We start from the raw sequence: 21,581 nt of genomic DNA, 5'->3' as shown, positions 1-21,581 counted from the left end.
TCTAACACAGATCACAAACATCAACTTTCTCTTTTTTGATCAAAACTTGATTATCTGTCAAATGACCTTGAGTACAGCACTCCCACTCTTAAAATGCCTTTTGAGGGTTTTTAAGGGTAAGCCCTAGGAAACCTCATTGCCAACAAAGTAACACGCAGTCTGGTAAATGAACCAACACATACATAGTATGCATATATTAGAGATATCTATATATCCCTCATCTTTTTCCTGAAGCTTGCAGTTCTCTTTCAGAAGCTTCCCTTACTCCCTCCTGCCAAGAGAACCATCCACGGGTGCTGAGGTTGCTGTACTCAGGGCACTGTGGCAAGAGAACCACCACACCTCTTAATCTGAGGAAATTGAGCCCAAGTTGATAATTCTGCCAAAAACATTCTAGCAGGGCAGCTGGGGAGTTCATTCATATATCAGCTCTACTCTGATTGCTCGAGCCTCACTCACTCTAAAGTAGCACTGAGATAGCCATACGTTTGTATACGTCTGTACACTGTCTGATATTAACATATACTGCAAATGGAAGGCAAGCAAAACAATTAAGGAGTAGATTACTGAAGTGGGGAGCTTTTTATTTTTTTGAATTTGTTTAGAGTTTTTTCATTTTTAACAGGATGTTAGTCAAATTAATTTGAACTTCATAAAGGTCAATATAGTACTAGCTGCATAGAACTGGGGGAATGGACTTTTCTATAGGAAATATGAAAGCTCAGATATATGCCTAAAAGAAAAAGCATGTTCCTATATTTCGGTATTTTCTATGCCTAACAATCCAAGTTTCAATAGCCTTGAAATTTTGCAACTTGCAGATTACTAATAGTAAATAGTATTCACCACATCAGAATATGATCAGAAGATCATATATTTTGACTTTGGAATTATCAAACACAGGGTGGTAAACACTACTGAAGGTTATGACTAAGATTTTCTGTCCAAGAGACTGCTTTATTTCTACATCCAGCTGGCAGTATTAGTATTTGAAGGTTGGCACAGTGACTGCAGCCTTCAGACTCTTCTAAGGCATAAGCATTTTGACATTTAAAACCTACTCACTTATTTCACATCTTGCATGTAAAAACATTACCTGGTTCTTGTGTAGATACCATGGCAATTGCCTCCTGAGATGACACACACTCACTCACATCTCCATTAAAAGGAATAATGACACTTTCCCCTCTCTGCTGTAGCATCTTCTCTAGCAGCTTATCCAAATCATCACCTAGTTAAGAATTAACAACACTAAATTATCTGGAAGCACTTTAAGACAAATGATGTAGAAAATGACATACACATGTTCGCACACAGCTGATGTAAAATCTGTGAAGAGAAGCTGGAAATAAAGGGAAGAGAGGAAAGGAGATTTTGCTAGTTAAATCAATTCCAAGAAAAAGAAGTCACAGCTGACTAATCCCAGTTCCGTGCCTTTATGCTAATGGTGACATCTGATGATTACAAAGAAACACAAACTATAAAACAGCTTCAAGCCAATTCTAAAAACACAAGAGCACTCATACCTATCACATTTAGCAGTACCAACAGTGTTAAAAACATTTTGTCAAAGGATGAGTAATTCTCAGTACACAGATGAAGGATAAGATGAGCACTTCTTTAGACTCATTCAGTGAAGAGAAAAAAGTAATGCCTCTCAATGGAGAAGGGAGAGCTATCTTCGTGCATGCATGCATTAGCTGCTGAACATCAACCCTAAAGAAATTACACGATCACTGCCTTCACTGGAACTTCTGTTTCTTATGATCACTCACCCAGAGAGGTATTTTTGAAGTGTGATGCCAGGAAACTAACTTTCCCCGTGATGAGTTCATAACTGATCTCTTTCAAAAACTCACTGCTGGTCAGCATGCTTTCTGCAAGTGCTCTAGATTGATACTGACCTGGAAAAAAAGTAAGATTCATCTATAATACAGTGCACCATCCACACGATATTTTTGTTCTAGAGTTAAGAGGCATGTAGATCTTCAGTGATGGACCTCCACTGACTGGGAGACAAGTCTCAAAACAATTGCGACAGTGACAGAACTATTGGATATACGTATAGTATATCCTTTGCCAGCTGTTGCCCATAAGTTCGTACCTTGGGTAATAAATAATATGCAAAATAAATGTTTGTACCTTGGATGGAATGTAGGATTTTGGCTAAAAATGAAAAAGTAATTATCCTTAGTGTGGGAAATTAAAAAAAACAAAACAAAAAAAAAAAAACCATTATTAATTTATCAGCTTACTAAGGAGAGAAGACAAGTCAAAATTCACTCCGAGCCAGACACACACATGCGCACACAGATGTTAGAGCCAATCATGAATGAGGAATCTAAAAATCAACATGGTAAAGAGGGTAAAATAAGGGTAAAATAATATCATGTTTTACAGTGATCTGCAGAAAACTGTGGTCAATCCGATACTGCCATGTAAGATGGCACAGCTGTTACATGAAAGAGAGAAAGACACTAATTTGCCACTGGGTCACTCCAAGATATTTTGTAAGGTTGCCTCAAATATAATAAAGTTTCAGGCCTCTCAAGGAGTAGTAACCACTATCGTACAGTAGTTTTTCTAGGTTCCTATGGATACCAGTGCACCAAGTCTTGATGGAGGAACAGTGAACTGTCACATCGCAGTATAACTACACAAAGGTGAATAAAAAGAACGTTTTTGAAAGCTGGAACAATGTCTTGGGAAAATGCATTCAGTGTACTGCAACTGTACTTACCCAGGACTACTACACAGAATTCATTTCCTCTTATCTTTGATGCACAAATGGCAACTACATAATCTGGTAGCTTTTGCTGATGTTTCATTTCATTGAGAGTCCTCAATGTCTCTGAGATGCCCTCTGCCAGAGAGTTCTGGGTAACTACCACGTGCACGAGGTCCCGAGACACGCTGGCAATTAACCTAGCGAGCCAGGGGAGTTGAGCTGGTGACACAGAGATGCACTGTGCACTCATCTGCAAGGATCGCTCCCTCAGAGTGAACTCCTGCATAGCTTTCAGCATGATCTGCTCAAATTCTTCCCTCAGGGGTATCTGGTCAGGACCTACATCAAAAACAAACAAATAGAAGAACAGCACCTCATGTCAAAATGTTAAGGAACCAGAAATAAACTCTCGTCTGTCTCAATATGAGAAGTTCCTTCACAGTATTTTTAAATGTAAAAACCTTCTCTCTACACAGTGGATATCTACCTGCATGACATATTCTTGCTTTCTCACATCAGAATCCCCCTTCTCCCTCTGTACTTTCTCTCCTACCGTCCCTTTATTTTATTCTGTCAACAAGGTATTCCATTTTATTCCTAGCTTTTCTACCCTCAGAAAATGGTGGCCCAAACAAGGGGAAGGGGAAGCAAGTGCCTGAAACAGAAGGATTAATCACACTGCCCTCTGTATGTCTTTACAGCAGAAAATGCAAATCCTTGCAGTCTAATCACAGCCATGCAGTATGACAAAACCTGTCACTGGTCTTCATGTCGGTTTTCCTCACTTTTCATACCAGTAAACTAAACTTGGACGCAAATGAATTTACATAACCTCTTCTTTTATAATTTAATATAGCAAATTTTCAAGCTCATAAATTTAAGCAGCATATGTACATACAACTTTACATCTACATTTCTCAGAGCTTGTAAATTATATTGTAAACTTCTACTGGAAAACAGAAGTCATCCTATCTCAGTATCAGTCACTCAGCTTTCAATAACATTTTGCTCACTAATTATCTTACAGCCAGAAATACCCAGGAACAGATTACAAATATTCATGAAAGCAGAGCAAAAAGTAACCATACTTTAAATCGCCTAGGTCCCATGTCAGTGCAAAAGCAGACAGAGCTTTACACCTCAGCAGCTTGCTTTTCTGTGACAAAAAGGGGGGCATAAATACCAGCAACATGTGAAATGCTGTTTTTTTGTTTGTATGTTTTCTCTCAGGGCCAAATACAAGAAACAAATTGAGTAGTGAAAAAAAGAAAACAAAGGTTGTGACAGAGGCAGGGCAGGGAATGGGTGAATAACACAAGTACATGGTATGTAAATATTGCTGCCTGTTGTCACTTTGCCTTTTTGAGAAGTAAATATGGAGAATGTCACCAACCAATTACCTACCATAGCATGCTAAAGTAACTACAGACTTCTGAATTCAAACCTGTCTTCATTTTTTTCTGCACACTGAAAAGTTCTGATGACCCTCATTTAACACATGGACACTATGGTCTACAGAGTACAGACGGACATAACTCTCTCATTATAATTCTCATTTTTTTGGAAAAAAGTATTTTCCTTCTTAAGGAAGCATCTTTGAAAATCTCAAAGTAGCAAAGGAAATATTAGTTGATAGACAAATAAACAGCTTTCCGCAGAAAAAACTCCATCTACATCTCGGCCATAACAAAAAAGATGTTCTAAACTAAAAGGAAAAATTGAAAGCCTCTCTACAGAAGCGAGTTCTCAAAGGATCATCTTGACTTTTGAAATTGAAACTACTAAGGAATAATACCATATACAATTCACATCTGAGAAAGACCTTATTAAAGTAGTTACGCTTTCAAAAGCATCTTCTTTAAGTTCCGTGCCATCCAGTTCTGGGAACACATACTTCACTGTGTACCCCAGATAGTCCTCCAGCCATGTAAGGCTGGGGGCATTGCCAGGATAACCTCGTGAGGTGTGGATGTCTGCATACCCTTTCACAGAATACAGAGGCTTGTTCTTGCACTGAGCAAGAGCACAGTCAAAGCGATTCAACTGAGAAGGAAGGATTTTATAAATCTAGACTGGTCAGATAGTCCAGAAATCTCCAGTTGAAAATTCAAAATAGAGACCTTAGAGTCGCATATGATGAAGTAAAGTAAACAGACAATAAACGTCACTGAAATCAAATACATTTCCTCATCATTTTTATGTCATTCATTCATCAGTCAGCAGAATTTATTTACAGCAACATTATGGCTTGCAATCATAGCTTTAACTGTGAATTGCCTTCATAGTAGATTCAAAACTACAGAATTAGAGATGTGCTTACTTTACACTAATTTGTAACACTGCTGTGAGATCATTCCCTTGGTTGCAGAAAATTTAACAGCATTTTATTACTATTAATAATGCTGCCATGGTTTCACAGGGAGTCTGAAACAAATTCTCACACACACACACAGCATATGTATATAGTTTTGGCAATATATATATATTACCAAAAAGGAGAACTTTCATAAATAATGTACGTATGATCTGCACTCCTATACAGCTTTATGCACAAATAATTTACACGATCAACGAGATATGAAAAAATTAGGCAAGGCTCAGGATATGTTATTCTTCTGTCTTTTCATCTTTGCCCTTATCATACGCTCTTGTAATACACTCTAGAAGAAATAATAGCTTTTTAGAACTTTCTCAAGAAAGAGGCTCACATGAAGGAACTATTCGTGTGTGCAATTTGTCTTTTGTCCCCATCAAAAACTTGGGACATGGTTGCCCTCCAATCATCTTTAATCTGCTTTGATTTTACAAATTGGATGAAGCCTACAGTTCAGTGCAACTGTTAGGACTCCAACAGTTTTTAGTTTGCAGCAGGATCAAAACCAGTGCCATGTTTTGATCCCCACGCTCTTCAGAACGTTTCTAACTTTTCCCTCATTAGGTTCTTTCATCTCACAGTGCCAATGCCCATCTCCACATAAGGCCCAGTAGAAAACTGCTCAGCTTTGCGCACCTAGCCAACTCAACACCTGCTAACAAAGGAATTTCTTTATTATGAAGGCATAGTGCTTACTAGACATAGCTCAGCTCAGCTCCAGACTGTAGCAAGGACAGACAAAACATCTCCTAAGGCAGGATTTACTTATGGAATGAAGTTCACTGATTCCATAGGTTTCAATAAAAAAATATTTCTAACCAGAAGTGCTGTATCAGCAGGCTACATGTCTCTCTGAAGGAAGTTTGCAAGCTGCCTCTATCAATCCAAAACTGTGTGAAGCAGCTGGTTTTAAAATGAAAATTCTACAAACTTTCTGGTGAGGTTAAAAAACCTCAAGTAATAAATGTAAGTCCAGTCAAAGAAAGCAAGAAAAATACATTCACCCTGTAAAGAAACACTTTGTCTGTTCCAGCCTGGCATACAATGGGCTATTAAGAGTATTTCTCAGCAGAGAATGATAAATAAAGCAAACAGGTCACTTAGGGCATTACAACACAGAAGATGGCCTTCTTCCTGTCTGTAACAGTACTGCATCAACAGAGAACAGCAGAGCATAAGAATACACGGGTTAAACTGACACAGAGCACATTTATTTCCCAAATTACAGGGTTATCACCAGTTGCACTCCTTTTGAAATGTCTGCACATTTCACACCATTATGTATTACAGATGCTTTAACAGGAATCTAGTACAGGAAAAGGAGTGTGAGCTTCACAAAAGTCACTTCACACTCCTCTATGATAAATAGCATCTTCAAACACAGAAGTTAAGACAGAAACTGCTGTGAGAAGCTTCTTAAAGATGTCCTGCATCATTTCTTTGACTTCTAAAACCTTACTGTTGACACTACTATATTTTTATCTAAGGCAGGGAAAAATGTCTGGACCTGTAATAAGAGAAAGAAAACCTGCTTTGCTTTCAAATTTGCAAAGGATCCATTTCAAATACATTTACATGAATGAGATATTCTTTTAACAACTTGCCTTCATCTGAATAACAAATGTGGTTTTCATGTAAACGGTGCTGTCACCAAAACAATGATGACCATCACACATCTGCTAGCATTTGTTACAAAACTAAATAAAACAGACCAAGTGTCCTTAGAAAGAGCTGTGGTAACTGATGGTTTGATACCCTAAGCAAATGAGTTATCTGCATTGCAAAGGAGGATCAGTTTTCACAAAGGTGACCTGGTCAATCCCCATATGGAGTGCAGAAGCAGTATCAGCCCTAAAATTCTCTTATTCAATCTGATATTCGAAGTAGTGAATACACACACACACACTAGATGGAGCCACCTACTTCTTCCAGGCACAGAAAAATAGTCAGAAAATTGAAGCAGATATAATAAAGAGGGTGACGAGAAAAAGGGCAGTAAAAAATAAAAACTGAAGTACTTAGGACATACTGCTTACCTAGTTGGACAAGATATTGAATAGTTAAAAGTATCATGTTCTCCACGCTTAGCAGCTGACTGCTGGTCAAACTCAGGAGCTCCAAATCCTTGTTTTCCAGCTGTGGAATCTTATAGCAATTCACCAGCAAGGGACTTACAACAATATCACCCACATTGCCATAGAAATAAGGTAAAGTGCCATAACCTTTCATAAAAGAAACAAAACAAAAACCGGAAATTCGCAAAATATGTCACTACATGAAATCATGTACAATGTATACATTTCCAAATTTCTCCTACATGTTACCTTGCCACATATAGTGCATCAGTGACTGTTATTGACATTATAATTACTAACAAAACAAATGAGATAGGCCACTGTTCCTTTAACTTTTTTTTTTTTTTTTTTAAACAATGAAGGATCACACAGATTTGCAAAAACTATGGACAACGCCATATTAGGATAATTATTTTTATTCAAATACAAATGAGAACATTATCTGCTTGGGTCTTACCCTGACCTTTTACACATTCTCCATAATACAGAGTGCAGAAAACCCAAAAATCAATGGACACAGAAGAATATTGATCTTAATGTTACAAAAGCAGCATCAGTATCAGTAGAATTGATTCAGCTGTTGCCATATTGTCTTGATTAATTTCACTTTTCTTCCATGTTTTCTTTCTGTTTTCATAAACAGTTAAAAAAGTATCAACAAATAAACATGGTGTTCTGTCAGGTAAAGCAGAGGAGGAGAACAGGCTCTATTCTTTTCCTTGAGAATGTTTTCCTTTCAAAAAAATTTCTGCACAGATATTGCCAAACCCATCCATTTGGGTACATCTGGTTCTGTTCTATTAATAGGACCCTGTTTCTCAGGGACACTAACATTTAGCCTCGCTGAGGACTCCATTGGCAACTCTCCAAGAGCCTAAGGGCTGCATTCAATTTGCACTTAATCTGATAACTGTAGACAACCTCATCTTTAATAATGAAATGTTTCTCTGAAAACATTAAAACACCACACTAGAGCTTTAGAATATGCTTCTAGAAAACAAGACAAACCAAAAGAAGTGTAACCCTAACCTTGATGGTTTTAGTGGTGTAGATAGACCTGTTAGTGCTTTTGAAATTATGCATATTAAGATTATCTGTGCAGGTGAGGACTCTGAGAACTTCTCCATTTCTTCATGAATGATAAACTATCCCATGGATTACACAGACAGGCATTTTCTTTTAACACTGAAGCTACTTTATATAAGGATCTGTACTGTGCTGGACTGGAAAGAGATTTGGAGAATTAAAAATAAAATCTATCCTCAAAATTTTCACAGACCTGGCCAACTTCTCTCTGTTATATTTTATGTCTATATTGTTCAGCTTGAGAAGAATATTCACATTATGAGTCACATTTTGCAGTAAAAGCAGTATCTTTCTAAGGCATAGCACTGTACTCATATAGCTAAACAATTTTAAAAGTCTGATCTGTTATCTCAATTGCCTACCGTAATCATAGACTATAGAAGACAAAAAGTACAGTTCACTTTGGATCATAAGATCACATCAACTTTCTGGTTTTCGTGTGGAATTCTTGGGTTTTGAGATCTAGACTATAAAAGTTGCAGGAAATACTTTCTTGTTTTATAAGTTGTTTACACTGGAAAGCTATTTCCATTATACGGAAATATTTCTATTCTTGGATTTTACAAAAATGTCATTTGTACAAAATTTCAGCTTGGCCAGAGGTCATGACCTGCTTGCAAATAAGGTTCTCTCAGAAATCTAACTTCAAATTTGAAGTGTTGAGCAACTAAATCAAACTATCCATGATAGAAAGACTACATACTGTACTGAATGCAAGAAGCAACAAAAAGAAACTAAAAAAGAAAGCAACACTTTTCTCCTAGGGAAACATGTATTCGTTCAAAATGCAGCATTTGACTCCACAGTGTAAAACGTACCTATCAGAATCACTGGTCTGACTCCCGAGTTATTCAGCAGGTTTTCAGGAACAATTACAGTCTCCCCCGCTGGGATGGGTTGAGGCTGTAAAATTCCAGTTAACATGGATTGAGGAACTGGGACTGACAAAAGAGGCTCTATAAAATAAAGAAAAGAGAAGCTTCCATTACTAAAAGGCTCATACTGTGATTTGGCCATATGAACAAATAAAAAAAAATAACTGCAGATCACAAACTGTAATAAAATTCAAAAGGCCTCTGCATTTCCTGCTACAGCTTTAAGTAATTTAAATTAAGAAGCTATATCCTTCTGTAGCCCCACCCCTAAAATAAAACTTTTCTGGCCACTGTATTGTTGGTGGGAATGAGGGAGGAAAACACAGGTTTGAATATGCATCTTCAAACAAAGCCAAGTACTAAGCCAAGAGGCCATCTCTAAGGCAGCGGCCATCTCAATAATATCTTTCAGTAAAAGGGAAGCAACTGGTCTGACTTAGGACCTAGAACATATATAAACAAGAAAATAGAAGCCAAAATCTCCAAGATGTCCTTAAGCAGCTGTTAGAAGGATAAGAATTAGGCTTCATGCATGAAGGTGCAAAAGTAGCTTTCACATGTAAAAAGAAACAAAGTGCAAAATTCTGTCATGTGTTATCAGCTTTCGGTGTGAGGCCTGCTTCAGAAGTTTCTCAGGCTTCTTTTGGTTGTTTGTAACAGATTTTTCAAACAATGCTATCTGCAGAAAAACACCACAGGCAGCATGAATGAATGTATGCGTGCATATGCTTTAGCTGTGAAAATAGCTGTGACTGACTGGAGGTCCTCAAGTAGGCAGAACTGCTCAAATGGCCCTTTCTACTATGTAACCTTCTTCCCATGATAAATACCTCTGAAAATAAATTCCAAAATGTCTCTCAACCGAATCTTCCATAGCAGAATTAAAAATAGGTTGTACATGACAACAAATGTTTCAGGCTTTTTTCCTTTCCTTATGTGTTTATTCTCCCACTCTACAGAGAGATCAGTAATTGCATATTCCCCTTTACAAACTATTCTGACTCCCGCAACTGTGAAGTCCTTAAACAGTAAACAATTTTATTAGTAGTCATGTGCGAAGTAGAACTGATGTGTATTGATGATGACTCACACATGAATATGCTTAATCCTATTTCATACTGTGATATTATATGTTTCTCCTAGAGTTTTTTCACACATAGGCCTTTTGGTCTCACAGACTTCTTCTAACCCAAAATGGGGATATCAGCATCCTGCGTCAGGCCAAAATTCCATAAATACATCTTTCCTGTACAGGAACCGAGTGTGCTGTTTCAGCAGAATGACACACTAGATGGAGACATCATATTCAAGCAGAAGGCTAATGGAAAGCCTTCAAATATATTCAGGTATTCATACACCTGCACAATTTCAGAAGAACTGATTTACATTTGGGGAAGTTAGGTAACATTAGATCCTTGTAACTCTCATCTTCCTTTTTTCTCCCTCTTGAAGGATCAAGAGTTTTGCTTTCCCACTGTCCCATCTTTGATTATGGAAACAAAGACAAAATAACTGTGTGCTTTTCTGGGACATCTGAAAAACTCTCCACGTCGTCTTTAATTACTAACAGCAAGCTCAGTGATATTTTCTGTGCAATCCTTAAGTGAAGCAGTAAAGGGCTGCTGGTCTGCCTGAGTACAGCTTTTTGCAAATGAAATCTCTGTCATTCAAGTTTTACCTGTTCTAGTTGAGGGTCGAATTGTAGGAACAGGTACCACTAAACCAGGAGGAGGTACTGGGGATCCAGGAGACCATCCCCGATGACGTTTCTTTGGTGGTCCAGAATTGGACATTGACGCTGTGAAGAAAAGCAAAAACTAATTTTAAACTCCATTTTTGAATGACCTGACTCCAGCCTACATTTCCATTTCACAATAGTGTTGAGCTGTTTCACACTACAGAGCTTCTCAGGTTTACACCTAGACTTACACGAAGCCAGACTACGATGTGACAAACCCTATCGTCTCTGTTAAAAACTACAGTGCTTTCATCACCAGAAAACAAATGGATCTAAAGACTGAACTGCAGAAACAGTATGATGGGAAGAAAACCCAAATCCTGAATTTCAGGTCCAATAGCCATTGCAGCTTAAAAAAGAAAAAAAACATAGAGCAGAGTTTTCTTTACCTTGGTCTCCAGCTGCACAGGCAGGGCTAGGAGAGGTTGAGTGAGGCATTGGCCGAGAGACCGTAGAACTCAATACATTATTTCTTCCTCCATTAGTGTTTCCATTAGTACCATCAGTGGCATGCAGTGAAAGAGGAGCTGAGTATAATAAAATACAGAGTGTGTGGCTTGAGACAATCTTGAAAACAAACAAACAAAATAATACGGCAGCATGCACACACAAAAGAATATGGCAAGATGCCTGACTGAAAGCATGGAGAGTACTTAGCGGAGGATAATTTGTACACAGGCTTCAAAATCTTAACATTGAAACAAGATATCTGCATTTCTAGGCAGAAAAAATTGGATGAAGAAAAAGTCCAAAATAACCTCACCAGAATAAAAAGATTATACACAGAAAAAAAAAATCACTGGTAATCTTGTGAAATGTTTTTCAGACACCAAGAATTTTAAAAAGTGCCCATCGTAAATTCAGTTCATAAAGGTTTCTATGTCTCACTAGTACATCTACTTATTTTTCTCCCAATTATCCACATGCCATACTCATTAAGTCAGTACAGGACTCTCACTGAAGCCTTAGCATGGGAGATGTGACAGTTTGCTGTACAGCATGCCCTAAGCATTACTGAGGCAAACCATGCCTCTCAAAATCTGAGTAATAGCACTTGCCCATTTGTACTCCCATGTCAATGATCCAGTATGGACAGTTCTGGTGGATGTGGCTTAATTACAGAAGTAAGTTGAAAAGGGTGAGGAGTAATTCCCCCTGCATGATGAATTCTCTTACTCAAGTAAAGAGAGGAAAAGTACTAGTATACTGAAGATATAATATACTAGAATACTTAAATGCAGAATTTGCTGGTATTTTATACAAAACTGTGTTAATGATTTCTTCAATGCAGTATATCCCTTAGGAGCAATACGTATAATAATATGTACATAAAATAGCAAAAATAAAGCATTATGTGCAAAACATAATGCTCACACATAAACCAAGTAAACATATGCTTGAATAAGGAAAAAAATATATTTCCCTATATTATTTCTGATAATTTTGATCGTTCAAAGAGCTAACTAGATAAATTAATAAATGATCAGAATACCACAACAGAGTACCTAAATGAGGGGTCGAGGTGCCACAGTTGATACTTATTAAATGTACAGTACAGAAATGATCGATTAAAACAGCACATATAGTAAACCTCTTTTAAGTGAGACTGTATTCCACAAAATCCATCTGGAGTAACTATACCCATTACAAAAGGCACACAGGTCTTGGTTATTGTGGCAAGAATCACAGGTGACTTTTCCACTCTCTTAGATGTCTTAACAAGTTCAAGAGTGATATGGTAAGCACTTCTATCAGAATGTCAAATCTGAAAGCCAAAGTGTGGCTCTGTCTGGAGATAGTAATGACCATGGATAATCTCAGTCCAGAGGACTGAAAGAATGTCAGGACTCTAGAAAATACTAGTGAACGTTCTCCTTCCCTAGGATCTCTAGGATCATTTTCTTATTTCTTTGCCACTAAGCAGATAATTCCCTTGGCTTTCATTTGTCCTGGAAAGCAAAGTGCTACCTGAAGCAAATGTCTTTCCTACGAGCTGCACTGACAAAGCCAAAGGTTTCACAACGTTCTTGTTCCGAGATGGGTCTTGAGTTCCACTTAAGTTAATAGCAGAAGATGATTTTGCTGGACTGAACACTGAAGAATCTGAGAAAAGAAGATGTTTAACTAAGTAATAATTGAAAACTACTTATATCAGTATTTATGCTTTGTACTATATAAGCACAACCATGCATATACGTTTATCTATACACCTTTGCAAATAATGCAAACTATTTTACACTTTAAAAAAATCATTTAAAGATATCTTACAGGAGTTGTAACAAACATTTACCAGGCATTTCTGTAGAATCTAATAATATACTAAACCCATGATAGATATCTTTCAGAATACTCAGTCTTCACATACCAGCTGAAAAATAATTTAAGTGTATAAGGAGTCTGCTCTCAAAACTGCTCCTTAAAACACACCTGTGAGATAGGCAAATAAACACATTTATCCTGTGTTACAGATGAGAAAGCTGAGGCAAAGAGATGGTGTGACTTGTCCCCAGCAAGCACAGCGAATGGGCACTTGGAAAAAGCTGCCTAAAAGGCTTTGGAATCTCTGTCACAGGAGACTTTCAAGAACATGCTACACACTTCTGTCAGACTAAGATGAGCCTGACTTTGGGCATAAAAAAATTAAATACATAACCTCTGGAGATCACCTTACACCCCTAATCTATAAGGCTATGAAAAGTGTAACCCTGCATAAGAAATGCTTAAGAAAAAAGTCTAAAAGAAAAAAAAAATCTGCATAGGAAAAAAAATTTAAAGTTTGTCCTGTATAAAAATATAAATCGTAACAGGTTCGGAAACTCTCTACATGCTAACATTAGGCATTTCGTGCCTGCAATTTATTTCAAAGAAGAATTAAACATTGGGAAGCTGATACACTGGCAAATCCAATTTTTTCTTTCCAGGGTGAAGGAACATTATCTCAACATCTGTGCAGAAAATTGTTTGCAAGAAATAGGCTAAGTTCACCTACAGATGTCCTAGTAAAACAGCCAGGGGGGAAAAAAAAACAAAACAGAAGGCAAAGACCAACTTGATCTGCCAAATACATTCCCCCTCAGGCGACACACCATTTGGTGAGGAAGGATGGGAGGAGGAGAGTCTGTTTTGCCAGACAAGCAACTGAGATGGGGAGAAAACAGGAACCAGTAGGGTTACTCCAGCAGAAAGCCTTGTCCACGTTCACAGGACAAATGCTGTAAGGCCACCAGACTGCTAGCTCACAGGCTTTGCAAGATAACACTGGTCTCTCATTTTTTTTATTTGTTTGTTTTCTCCCACTCTCTGAATTCTAATACATTTCTTGACATTTTATGTGTGAAATCAGATGGCTGGTATATGTATAAACATCACATTGACACCTAAGCAGGACTTGTAGTACTGCCTTTTATTAAAGTAGTTTATCTTTCTATCATAAAACCTTGTATCTAGTTGTTTACCATCCTTTAAACACCTTAATTGAAGTTTTTATCTCTTGCATGTCTGCCTAAAAGGAGTTCTTGATGCTGTTCAAAGTTTCAGCCACTTTTGTAATGCCAATTAAAATACAGCTCATTTGACACGGAACTGCATCTTCCCATGCTGTTCTGAAAAAGGGACAGTGTCACAGCCATAGCACACTGTCAAGTTTAACTAGGATATTTCAAAATTCTCCTGCGTTCTAATCTCTGTCATGAAATTACAATTTCTGACGTGACTGCCTGCTTACAGATGTCTTCTAGGACATGGAGTCTTAACTAATGCCTTACAAAGGCAGAAGACAGAAATACACAAGTTAAAAGGGAAAAATGGGTGAGTTGACAAGAAACTGCAAACAATTTTAAAAAGCAACCTGCTAATGTGTACTCCCATTTTAGAACAACATGCCATCCATCCTGAAGTGCAAGTAGCTATGCAATCCAAGGAGAGTAACAGCCAGACCTTTATGGGCAACATATGTCAGAGTTCACACCGGAGGAAAAAAGGTGCCCTTCCCCCTTCTCCTGGTCACTGGGAATTCAAATGTATGGATGTGGCATTATCTTCACTAGAAGATAACCCAGAACAAGATGAAAAGGTCTGAGGCAACTGACCTAAGTGTACAAACAATGACACATAAAAACCAAGCAGACTGAAAATCACAATGAGTGATAAGCAGAAAGCAGTATATAAAAGTGTATCTATTAACTTGGCAGGTACAATAGAAGACAAAGCTGCATTAAATATTGTGTCGTTTGTTATTTCTAATAAATAGGTTCTCATGCATCTGCACAGTTCTCACATCAGTCTCTAGAAGCCAATGGATCATGCAGTGAAATGCAGATGTGTTTGAATGACACTCTCAATTCATTCTAACAAAAGCTTCAAGCATACAGCCTGCTAAACAGAAGGAGGGTTGACCACTTGGAGAAAGGATTTTTCTGAGCATATTGATTAGTGACTGCAGTTCCATTAAAAGGCCTATGTTCAGTTTTTGTTTGTTATGCACTTACAGTTTTTTTCAAATTATTATTATTATTTTTTTACTTTTCTTTCTATTTAACAAGCTTGTTTTTTCATCTGCATTTCATCCTCTGCTAAACGGATTTCTGTTTGGCACATACATATCAGCCACTTATAACCACCAAACAGAAAGCTTTTTTCTGCTTTTAATTTTTCAAGTAATAGCAGAAATAGACATAAAAGCATACAACAACACAGATAAAGCTGCAATGAAACAATGAGAAAACAAAGGTCAAAGAGAAGCTCTTCAGCTATTTGTGAAAAATAAATTAATTTATGATGCTGCTTCTTTGTCAGCCAACGTCCATTTGATTTTTACTGTTTCTCCTCAGTCAAGTATGTCATTAATAGCATTTTAGAACTGGAAAGCACATGAGACTCATACTAGAGCTCACATAACATTAAAAAAGCCTGTATTTTAAGAGGAAATGCTTTAATTTTTACTTCTACCCACGTGGAAATAAATAAATAAACAAACAAGTAAATAAGAACTGTCCTGCTCAGCCCCAAAAGAGAATTTTTTTTTTCCATTTATAGGCAAATACCCTGGTCTATATACACTAAAGATCTTGCTATAAATACTGTAAATATATAATTCAAATATTTTGAGATTCACAAAATGAAGCAAATACAGGGAAACAGAATCAAATAAATTAAACAAAAGATCATTTAATGCTTTTTAATTGACTGCTCTTATGAAGAACAAGTCCGTCTTCAACCTCATCTGGCTTTTAATCTCTCCCACAGCAAATTCCAAAAGGTATCCTCCCAGCTGTAATCTATACATGGCTCAAAGTAAATACTCACTTGTTTATGGCATCTCTAAACCAACAATATCTGAGGTAACTTACCACCCCAATGGTTATCTTTATAGCACTTTCAGCTCCTACCTGTCTGAGTGAACCCTGATTTGTATCCATTAGCTGATCCACCCTCTGGGGTCGTGGACGGTGACACCGCAGAATTTGGTTTAGCAGAGAGGCTAGCAGCAGATGATTGCCTGCTTCTACATTCTGCAAACGAAGCAGCTACAGTACATATTAACAAGGTCTGCCTTCCAGCCGGAAAGTTCAGCAACACAGCGGTGAAAGGTGACAAAATGTTAAAAGCATACACACAGCACATACAACAAACAGCGGCAAATGGCAGCATTCAATGAAAATATAGCTCAAGCAGTTTAGTCAACTTTGTCTTCTAATTAAGAAAACCTCCCCAGGGGCCACTGAGAGTGCCAGACAAACAGAGACCAGATGCTGCAAAAATGGCAAGAGCCCTCAACTCTCAGCCTGCAAGAGATTTGAAGGTTTTGGACATATCCCAAGAAATGCTATGAGGCACAACCTTTATACAAACCATCATATCATATGTTGCCCTTTAGAAGGAAAATTGTGCCGACACTCAGATTGTTAGTATGCATCCAGAAAATCTTCAGGGAAATCCCATCCCTGGAAACGTCTGTCTGGATGAAAACTTAGTTGAGAGAGGAGAAAATGACTTTTAAAATCTCATATTGATCTTTTTTTCTTTTTTTAAACTGAAATCTAATCAGGCTTTGTTTGAAGAGATTGGGATGTTCAACAGTTCTTTTCCGATTAGAGCTTTACTGTAAATAAACGGTGAAGTGTTCCTAAACGGATGGTATCAATACAGGGGTAGAGCCCATCAAAATAATGCCCAGGAAGTCCATTTTTGATCAATTTTTCTAAACTTCTGTAGGTTCTCAAAACACACACAGTCATCACATAACCAAAAGCTAGCCTTGTATCTACTTCTTCCACACCATCACATCTGTGATTAAAAGGTTTAAAATGGGTTTCCACGCATGCTAGCCCTGACAGTATGTACCAAGACACACACCCACCCCTTGCATCTCCGAATACTAGTAGCCTAATTATTGCCTTCAATGAAAAAAATCTACATACAACAAAACAAAATGCGTGACTGCAGATTACACTTTCTAACCAAGCAAAGGTTAAGTGATTGTTGTCAATAGTCTTGCATATGAACATCAGCAGGCTGCACAAAATGTTCCAACAAAACAATCTGCTAAGTACTGCATCAGACTGTACTGTATTGTATGGACAAATCCCTTCATAATTCATGGAAAATAATGTACAACAAGGGTTTCTTTCTCAGTATTCAGAACTTAAGAGACTACCAAATTAAATTTCAGAGGTTCTTGTGAAAAATGAGGATGAAAAACATATCCACTCTGAAGTAGTAGATAATTATACTTGTAATCAAGAAAAACAGACAAAGATAGGACCCCTTTGAACCACAAACTGAGACATTACTATAATTACTCATACAGTTTGATGATAATCATCTCTCTAGAGTCCTGTTGCCATTCACATGAGGATGTGACTCTTCAGATATGTGTCAGTCCTCCTGAGGAGTTTCTCCTCTCCTCATCCACTTTGGAACAACAGGCACCAGATCGAACTCTGTCATTACTGAGAGACAACACAGCTGAGGAAAATAGGCAGCCAGCTTATATACCAGCTTAGCAGACAGTGAATAGGTAAGCTGTTCTCTCCTCAAGACTTTGTATGGCTCTAGCTCAAAAATCCTGCGTCCATAATTACCAGACCCCCTTGCCTTGCCTTTGGGTTGCAAATGTCATCTCTTTAGCAGATTTGTTAACTATACTGCAGAGGCAGAGGGTAAGCCCACGTATAAAACACCCAGTGAATGGCACGAGTACGCATAATCTCCTTTCCCTGCAATCAGTGAGCTGAGCTTTCTTAATACAATGATGTGCTGGCTATCCTCAGGCATTAGCCAGATTGAATTGTACCTGCTAAGATGAATATCAGAGTAAAGCCAGTGCCAGAGCCCTGGCTGTGAGTCACCTTGTTTTAGGTACGGAAAAGAATTACCAGATGGAGGAATCTTGTTTCTTCTACCTAGGTGACTGCACATCTTAAGGATAGATTTAGCACTCCCAGTGGAAGCACTGCGAGATGGAAGAAGACAATTTCTATTTGTGCGATTACTACTAAGATACAAAAAATCTCTTTGGCACAATCCAGACTTCAAAGAAATTGTAGAGAATTTTACTTTCAATCAGAAAATAAATTCACTTTCAATAGTTTGTTTTTAACGTATACATTACAGCAGTAACTTTCATTTTTTTCACTCAACATCATGTTAATATAATATTAAAACCCCAAGTGAATGGGCACCTTCATTACCTTTCCAGCAAATAAGAGGTCCCTTTGACAGTACGCCTTGGGAACTTCTTACTAGGTAGTACTTTAAGTGCTTCTGCTTCTTTGGCTGAGTGGTTAATTTCAGGTTGATATGATTAGAGAACTCTGTGAAGTACCGAAATCCTCTTTCTCCACAGCCTATACAATTCCCAGAAAATCCTGCATGAATGAAGCAGAAGGTACAAACAGATTGAACAGCATGTAACAGCTTCTAGGAACAAAGCCACTTTACCCTACCTGCACATCCAGTTCAGAGTGCCTAGATGCCGTCAGCCAGATAGTTACCATAGATGCGCTGCTCAGCACACGTGTCAAGCAGCAGCCAAACACAGGCAGATTTTAGTCTTTACCCTTCTGAAACTCTTCCATATTTTCAGGTCATGCTAACTTAAGCCAAAATTCTACCACCGCTGTTCCACTCTATGCAGAGCAAAGAACTGTTTGTGAGGTTGGGAGAAGCTATGATGCCAAGAAAGGAAATTTCCATAAGGTCTCCCATTTTCGTTCTACATTTCTACCTCAAAAACCACAGGTTCCAAGCCAACTACTTCCTTCCCTCTCTCAAAATAGTGCCTAATCCATGATATGCACAGACACTTGGTGGGGCTAAAATTAACCTAATATCCAGTGACTTTCTCTGAGGTCCCTCATACAAGGCACTCTCCAAGAAAGGTGGACCTTGCATCTTTAATATTGAAGACTTAACACCACTCATTTAAAGCTGAACCAAACATATTTAGAAGCAAGGTAGGCAGAAGGCTACTTTTCTGCAATGTTTCTCACATGGTTTCATAAAATTGGATGAAATTTTGAGTTGAGTGTGGGGGCCTCGGTCTATACTGAGGACCATATACATACACCCTTGACACAGCTGTGAATGGCACTGGAAATCAACGATAGTACTGTACACAGACTGCAGCAGTCTGGAATCTTCTAGAACAAAGCACAGATTATATTCTAAAATAAGCCTGCCTTAAAATCCTTGTTGCTTGAGTAAGTCCACTTCCTTTATTACCCAGAGCTGAACAATTAGAATCCTTTGGCTTATTTGCCACTCCACTAATCTTCAAATTGCTTTCAATCTTTAATGAAAAAATACTTAATATTCTTTCTAGAACTTCAATAATGATTTAAAATAGAGCTCATAAATACCTTGTAGAAATCCTTTACTTTTATTTTTGTGTTTTGTTTTGTTTTTATTTCTCAGATCAGTATTTTTAACAGAAGCAATCTTTCACCTCCATTATTATAATTACTACAATGCTAGGCACCTCACATAATAGTTTCCCACACTTTCCCCATTAAACTCACAGTTTTATAAAAGAACATATTTGGTCTATCAGTCCGACAAAATGCATTTTCCATAGAAGTCTAATTAATTTGGCAATTGTCTTTAGCCTAATTGTGCCTCATTATCACATTTTACCATCACGTTGCTAGAGATGCCATGAAGTAGACTTCTTCATTTTGTTTATCCTGGGCATTAATTGGTTCTTCCCTTCTCCTTTGCAACCCATAGGAACTATTGGCTACAGTTTTCAGAAATAGTCATCAGGATCTCACAGGGTTACTCAGTCAATTCCTATGTACCACTTACACAGGCACGGAGTTATTTAAATATGTAACATCACCAATGCCAGAACACAGTTGTGAGTCAGTAGGCTCATTATCAAATGACATCAGAGACAATTAATTGATACAAAGCTCTGGATGTGAGATGGGGAGCTTACCCACAATGATTAGTACTACCACGTCTGATCAGACTGAACATTAGCACTCTGCATATCAGATAGCTTGTACTGATCAACTCCCGACATTCCCCCTGCTCACTGGGGAGCAGTTCCTATGAGGATAGCAATAAACACCAGTATACTCCCCATGACCTCACCTCCCCAACTGTACCCAGCAAAGGCACATCACATAGCATCTAATTTTTCCCGCTGGAATCTCTGCCCCAGGTCAAAGGTTTACAGAATATTAAATAGGCTTAAGGGAAAAAAGATATTAAAGCTCAAAAGTATGAGGAGGAGATGCTTTCAATAGTTATTAAAATATTGCTAGAATGGACCAGAATTTGAGTCATGTGGTTAAGAAGGGGTATTTATGCTTCACTGTAATTTCTTCTCTGGAGGTCTTTCTGAATGTATGCTAGGCAGCACAGTGACTGAGAAATGAGAATGTAAATTCAAAACAGGATATAGGTGCCAAAATAAATTACATCACTTTTACTATTCTGTTAAAACGCGCACCAATTGTGAGCCAGGCAGGAAAATCCAAGTGCCTTTCCCCAGTGACCAAGAAATATTCCTGTATTAAAATACAGAAGCTCATAAATGTAACCAGTGATGTAAATGTATTATCAAATCCTGTGTATTAGTTTCTGAGAGCCAAATTGACATCAGAGCTCCTATTGAAAACTATGTCCCTGACGGAGAGAAGAACAGAATTTGTCCATTAATCTACAGAAAAAAAGCTCATCATCTACAGCTGCATGAGCATATTTCTTCTTTAATGAAAATGCTGCAAGCATCAACAGAAATAAAGAGTACTTGGATAGTTCACATTGCCAGGCAAACAATTATTTTCAGCCCACACAGAAATCATCCAGCTTCAGCTGTGGAATCAGGGACTTATTTCAAAATGAGCTTTCACGGCAGGTTCAGCTATAGATGTCATTTAATAAAAACAAGCCTCTTGTCAACATATTTTTAATAGAAGGTCATCAGCTGAAATGACTTCAGATAATTCTGAACCAACCTTTTTCTCTGAATTGTTATGGTACGAAGAAAAAAAAAAACCTCTTACCTAAAAGTGCATTTTTTCCATGATCATCTGGCAAAAACCGCTTGTCGACTGCGCAGACTAGAATGTGCTCAGGAAGGTTTGGAGACTTGGCTCCTACTAACAGGAAGCCTGCTGGAATATCAATTTGCTCCGTGCACAGTGAAACTAATCGTAAATCCTTGCCTGCTTGACAAAAACCTAAAAATAAAATA

The 21,581-nt window shown here is 37.8% G+C and overlaps 1 protein-coding gene across 14 annotated transcripts in view; it reads right to left on the bottom strand.

Moving 5' to 3' along the window:
• The window catches only part of GREB1L (GREB1 like retinoic acid receptor coactivator), a 128,355-nt gene that overhangs the window by 29,188 nt on the left and 77,586 nt on the right, over window positions 1-21,581 (bottom strand). For 13 of the 14 annotated variants that reach the window (XR_014882453.1, XM_085220861.1, XM_085220863.1 and 10 more), the window contains 11 exons: window positions 21,391-21,567; window positions 18,568-18,744; window positions 16,264-16,386; window positions 12,845-12,979; window positions 11,266-11,403; window positions 10,817-10,936; window positions 9,082-9,219; window positions 7,139-7,324; window positions 2,741-3,067; window positions 1,776-1,904; window positions 1,097-1,231 (listed from right to left, as the gene is read on the bottom strand). Coding sequence is in view for 13 of the 14 variants with exons in the window: in XM_085220861.1 (XP_085076987.1) it covers window positions 1,097-1,231; window positions 1,776-1,904; window positions 2,741-3,067; window positions 7,139-7,324; window positions 9,082-9,219; window positions 10,817-10,936; window positions 11,266-11,403; window positions 12,845-12,979; window positions 16,264-16,386; window positions 18,568-18,744; window positions 21,391-21,567 (1,785 nt within the window). In the remaining variant the exon portion in view is untranslated. The remainder of the gene's footprint in view (window positions 1-1,096; window positions 1,232-1,775; window positions 1,905-2,740; window positions 3,068-7,138; window positions 7,325-9,081; window positions 9,220-10,816; window positions 10,937-11,265; window positions 11,404-12,844; window positions 12,980-16,263; window positions 16,387-18,567; window positions 18,745-21,390; window positions 21,568-21,581) is intronic. The other variant, XM_085220869.1, reaches the window with a different exon arrangement.

Source organism: Meleagris gallopavo, chromosome 3 (assembly GCF_905368555.1).
Source record: "Meleagris gallopavo chromosome 3, MGAL_WU_HG_1.1, whole genome shotgun sequence".
Classification (NCBI taxonomy): domain Eukaryota; kingdom Metazoa; phylum Chordata; class Aves; order Galliformes; family Phasianidae; genus Meleagris; species Meleagris gallopavo.
Note: the sequence above shows the minus strand (reverse complement) of the source record. Positions and strands in the feature narration are given on the sequence as shown.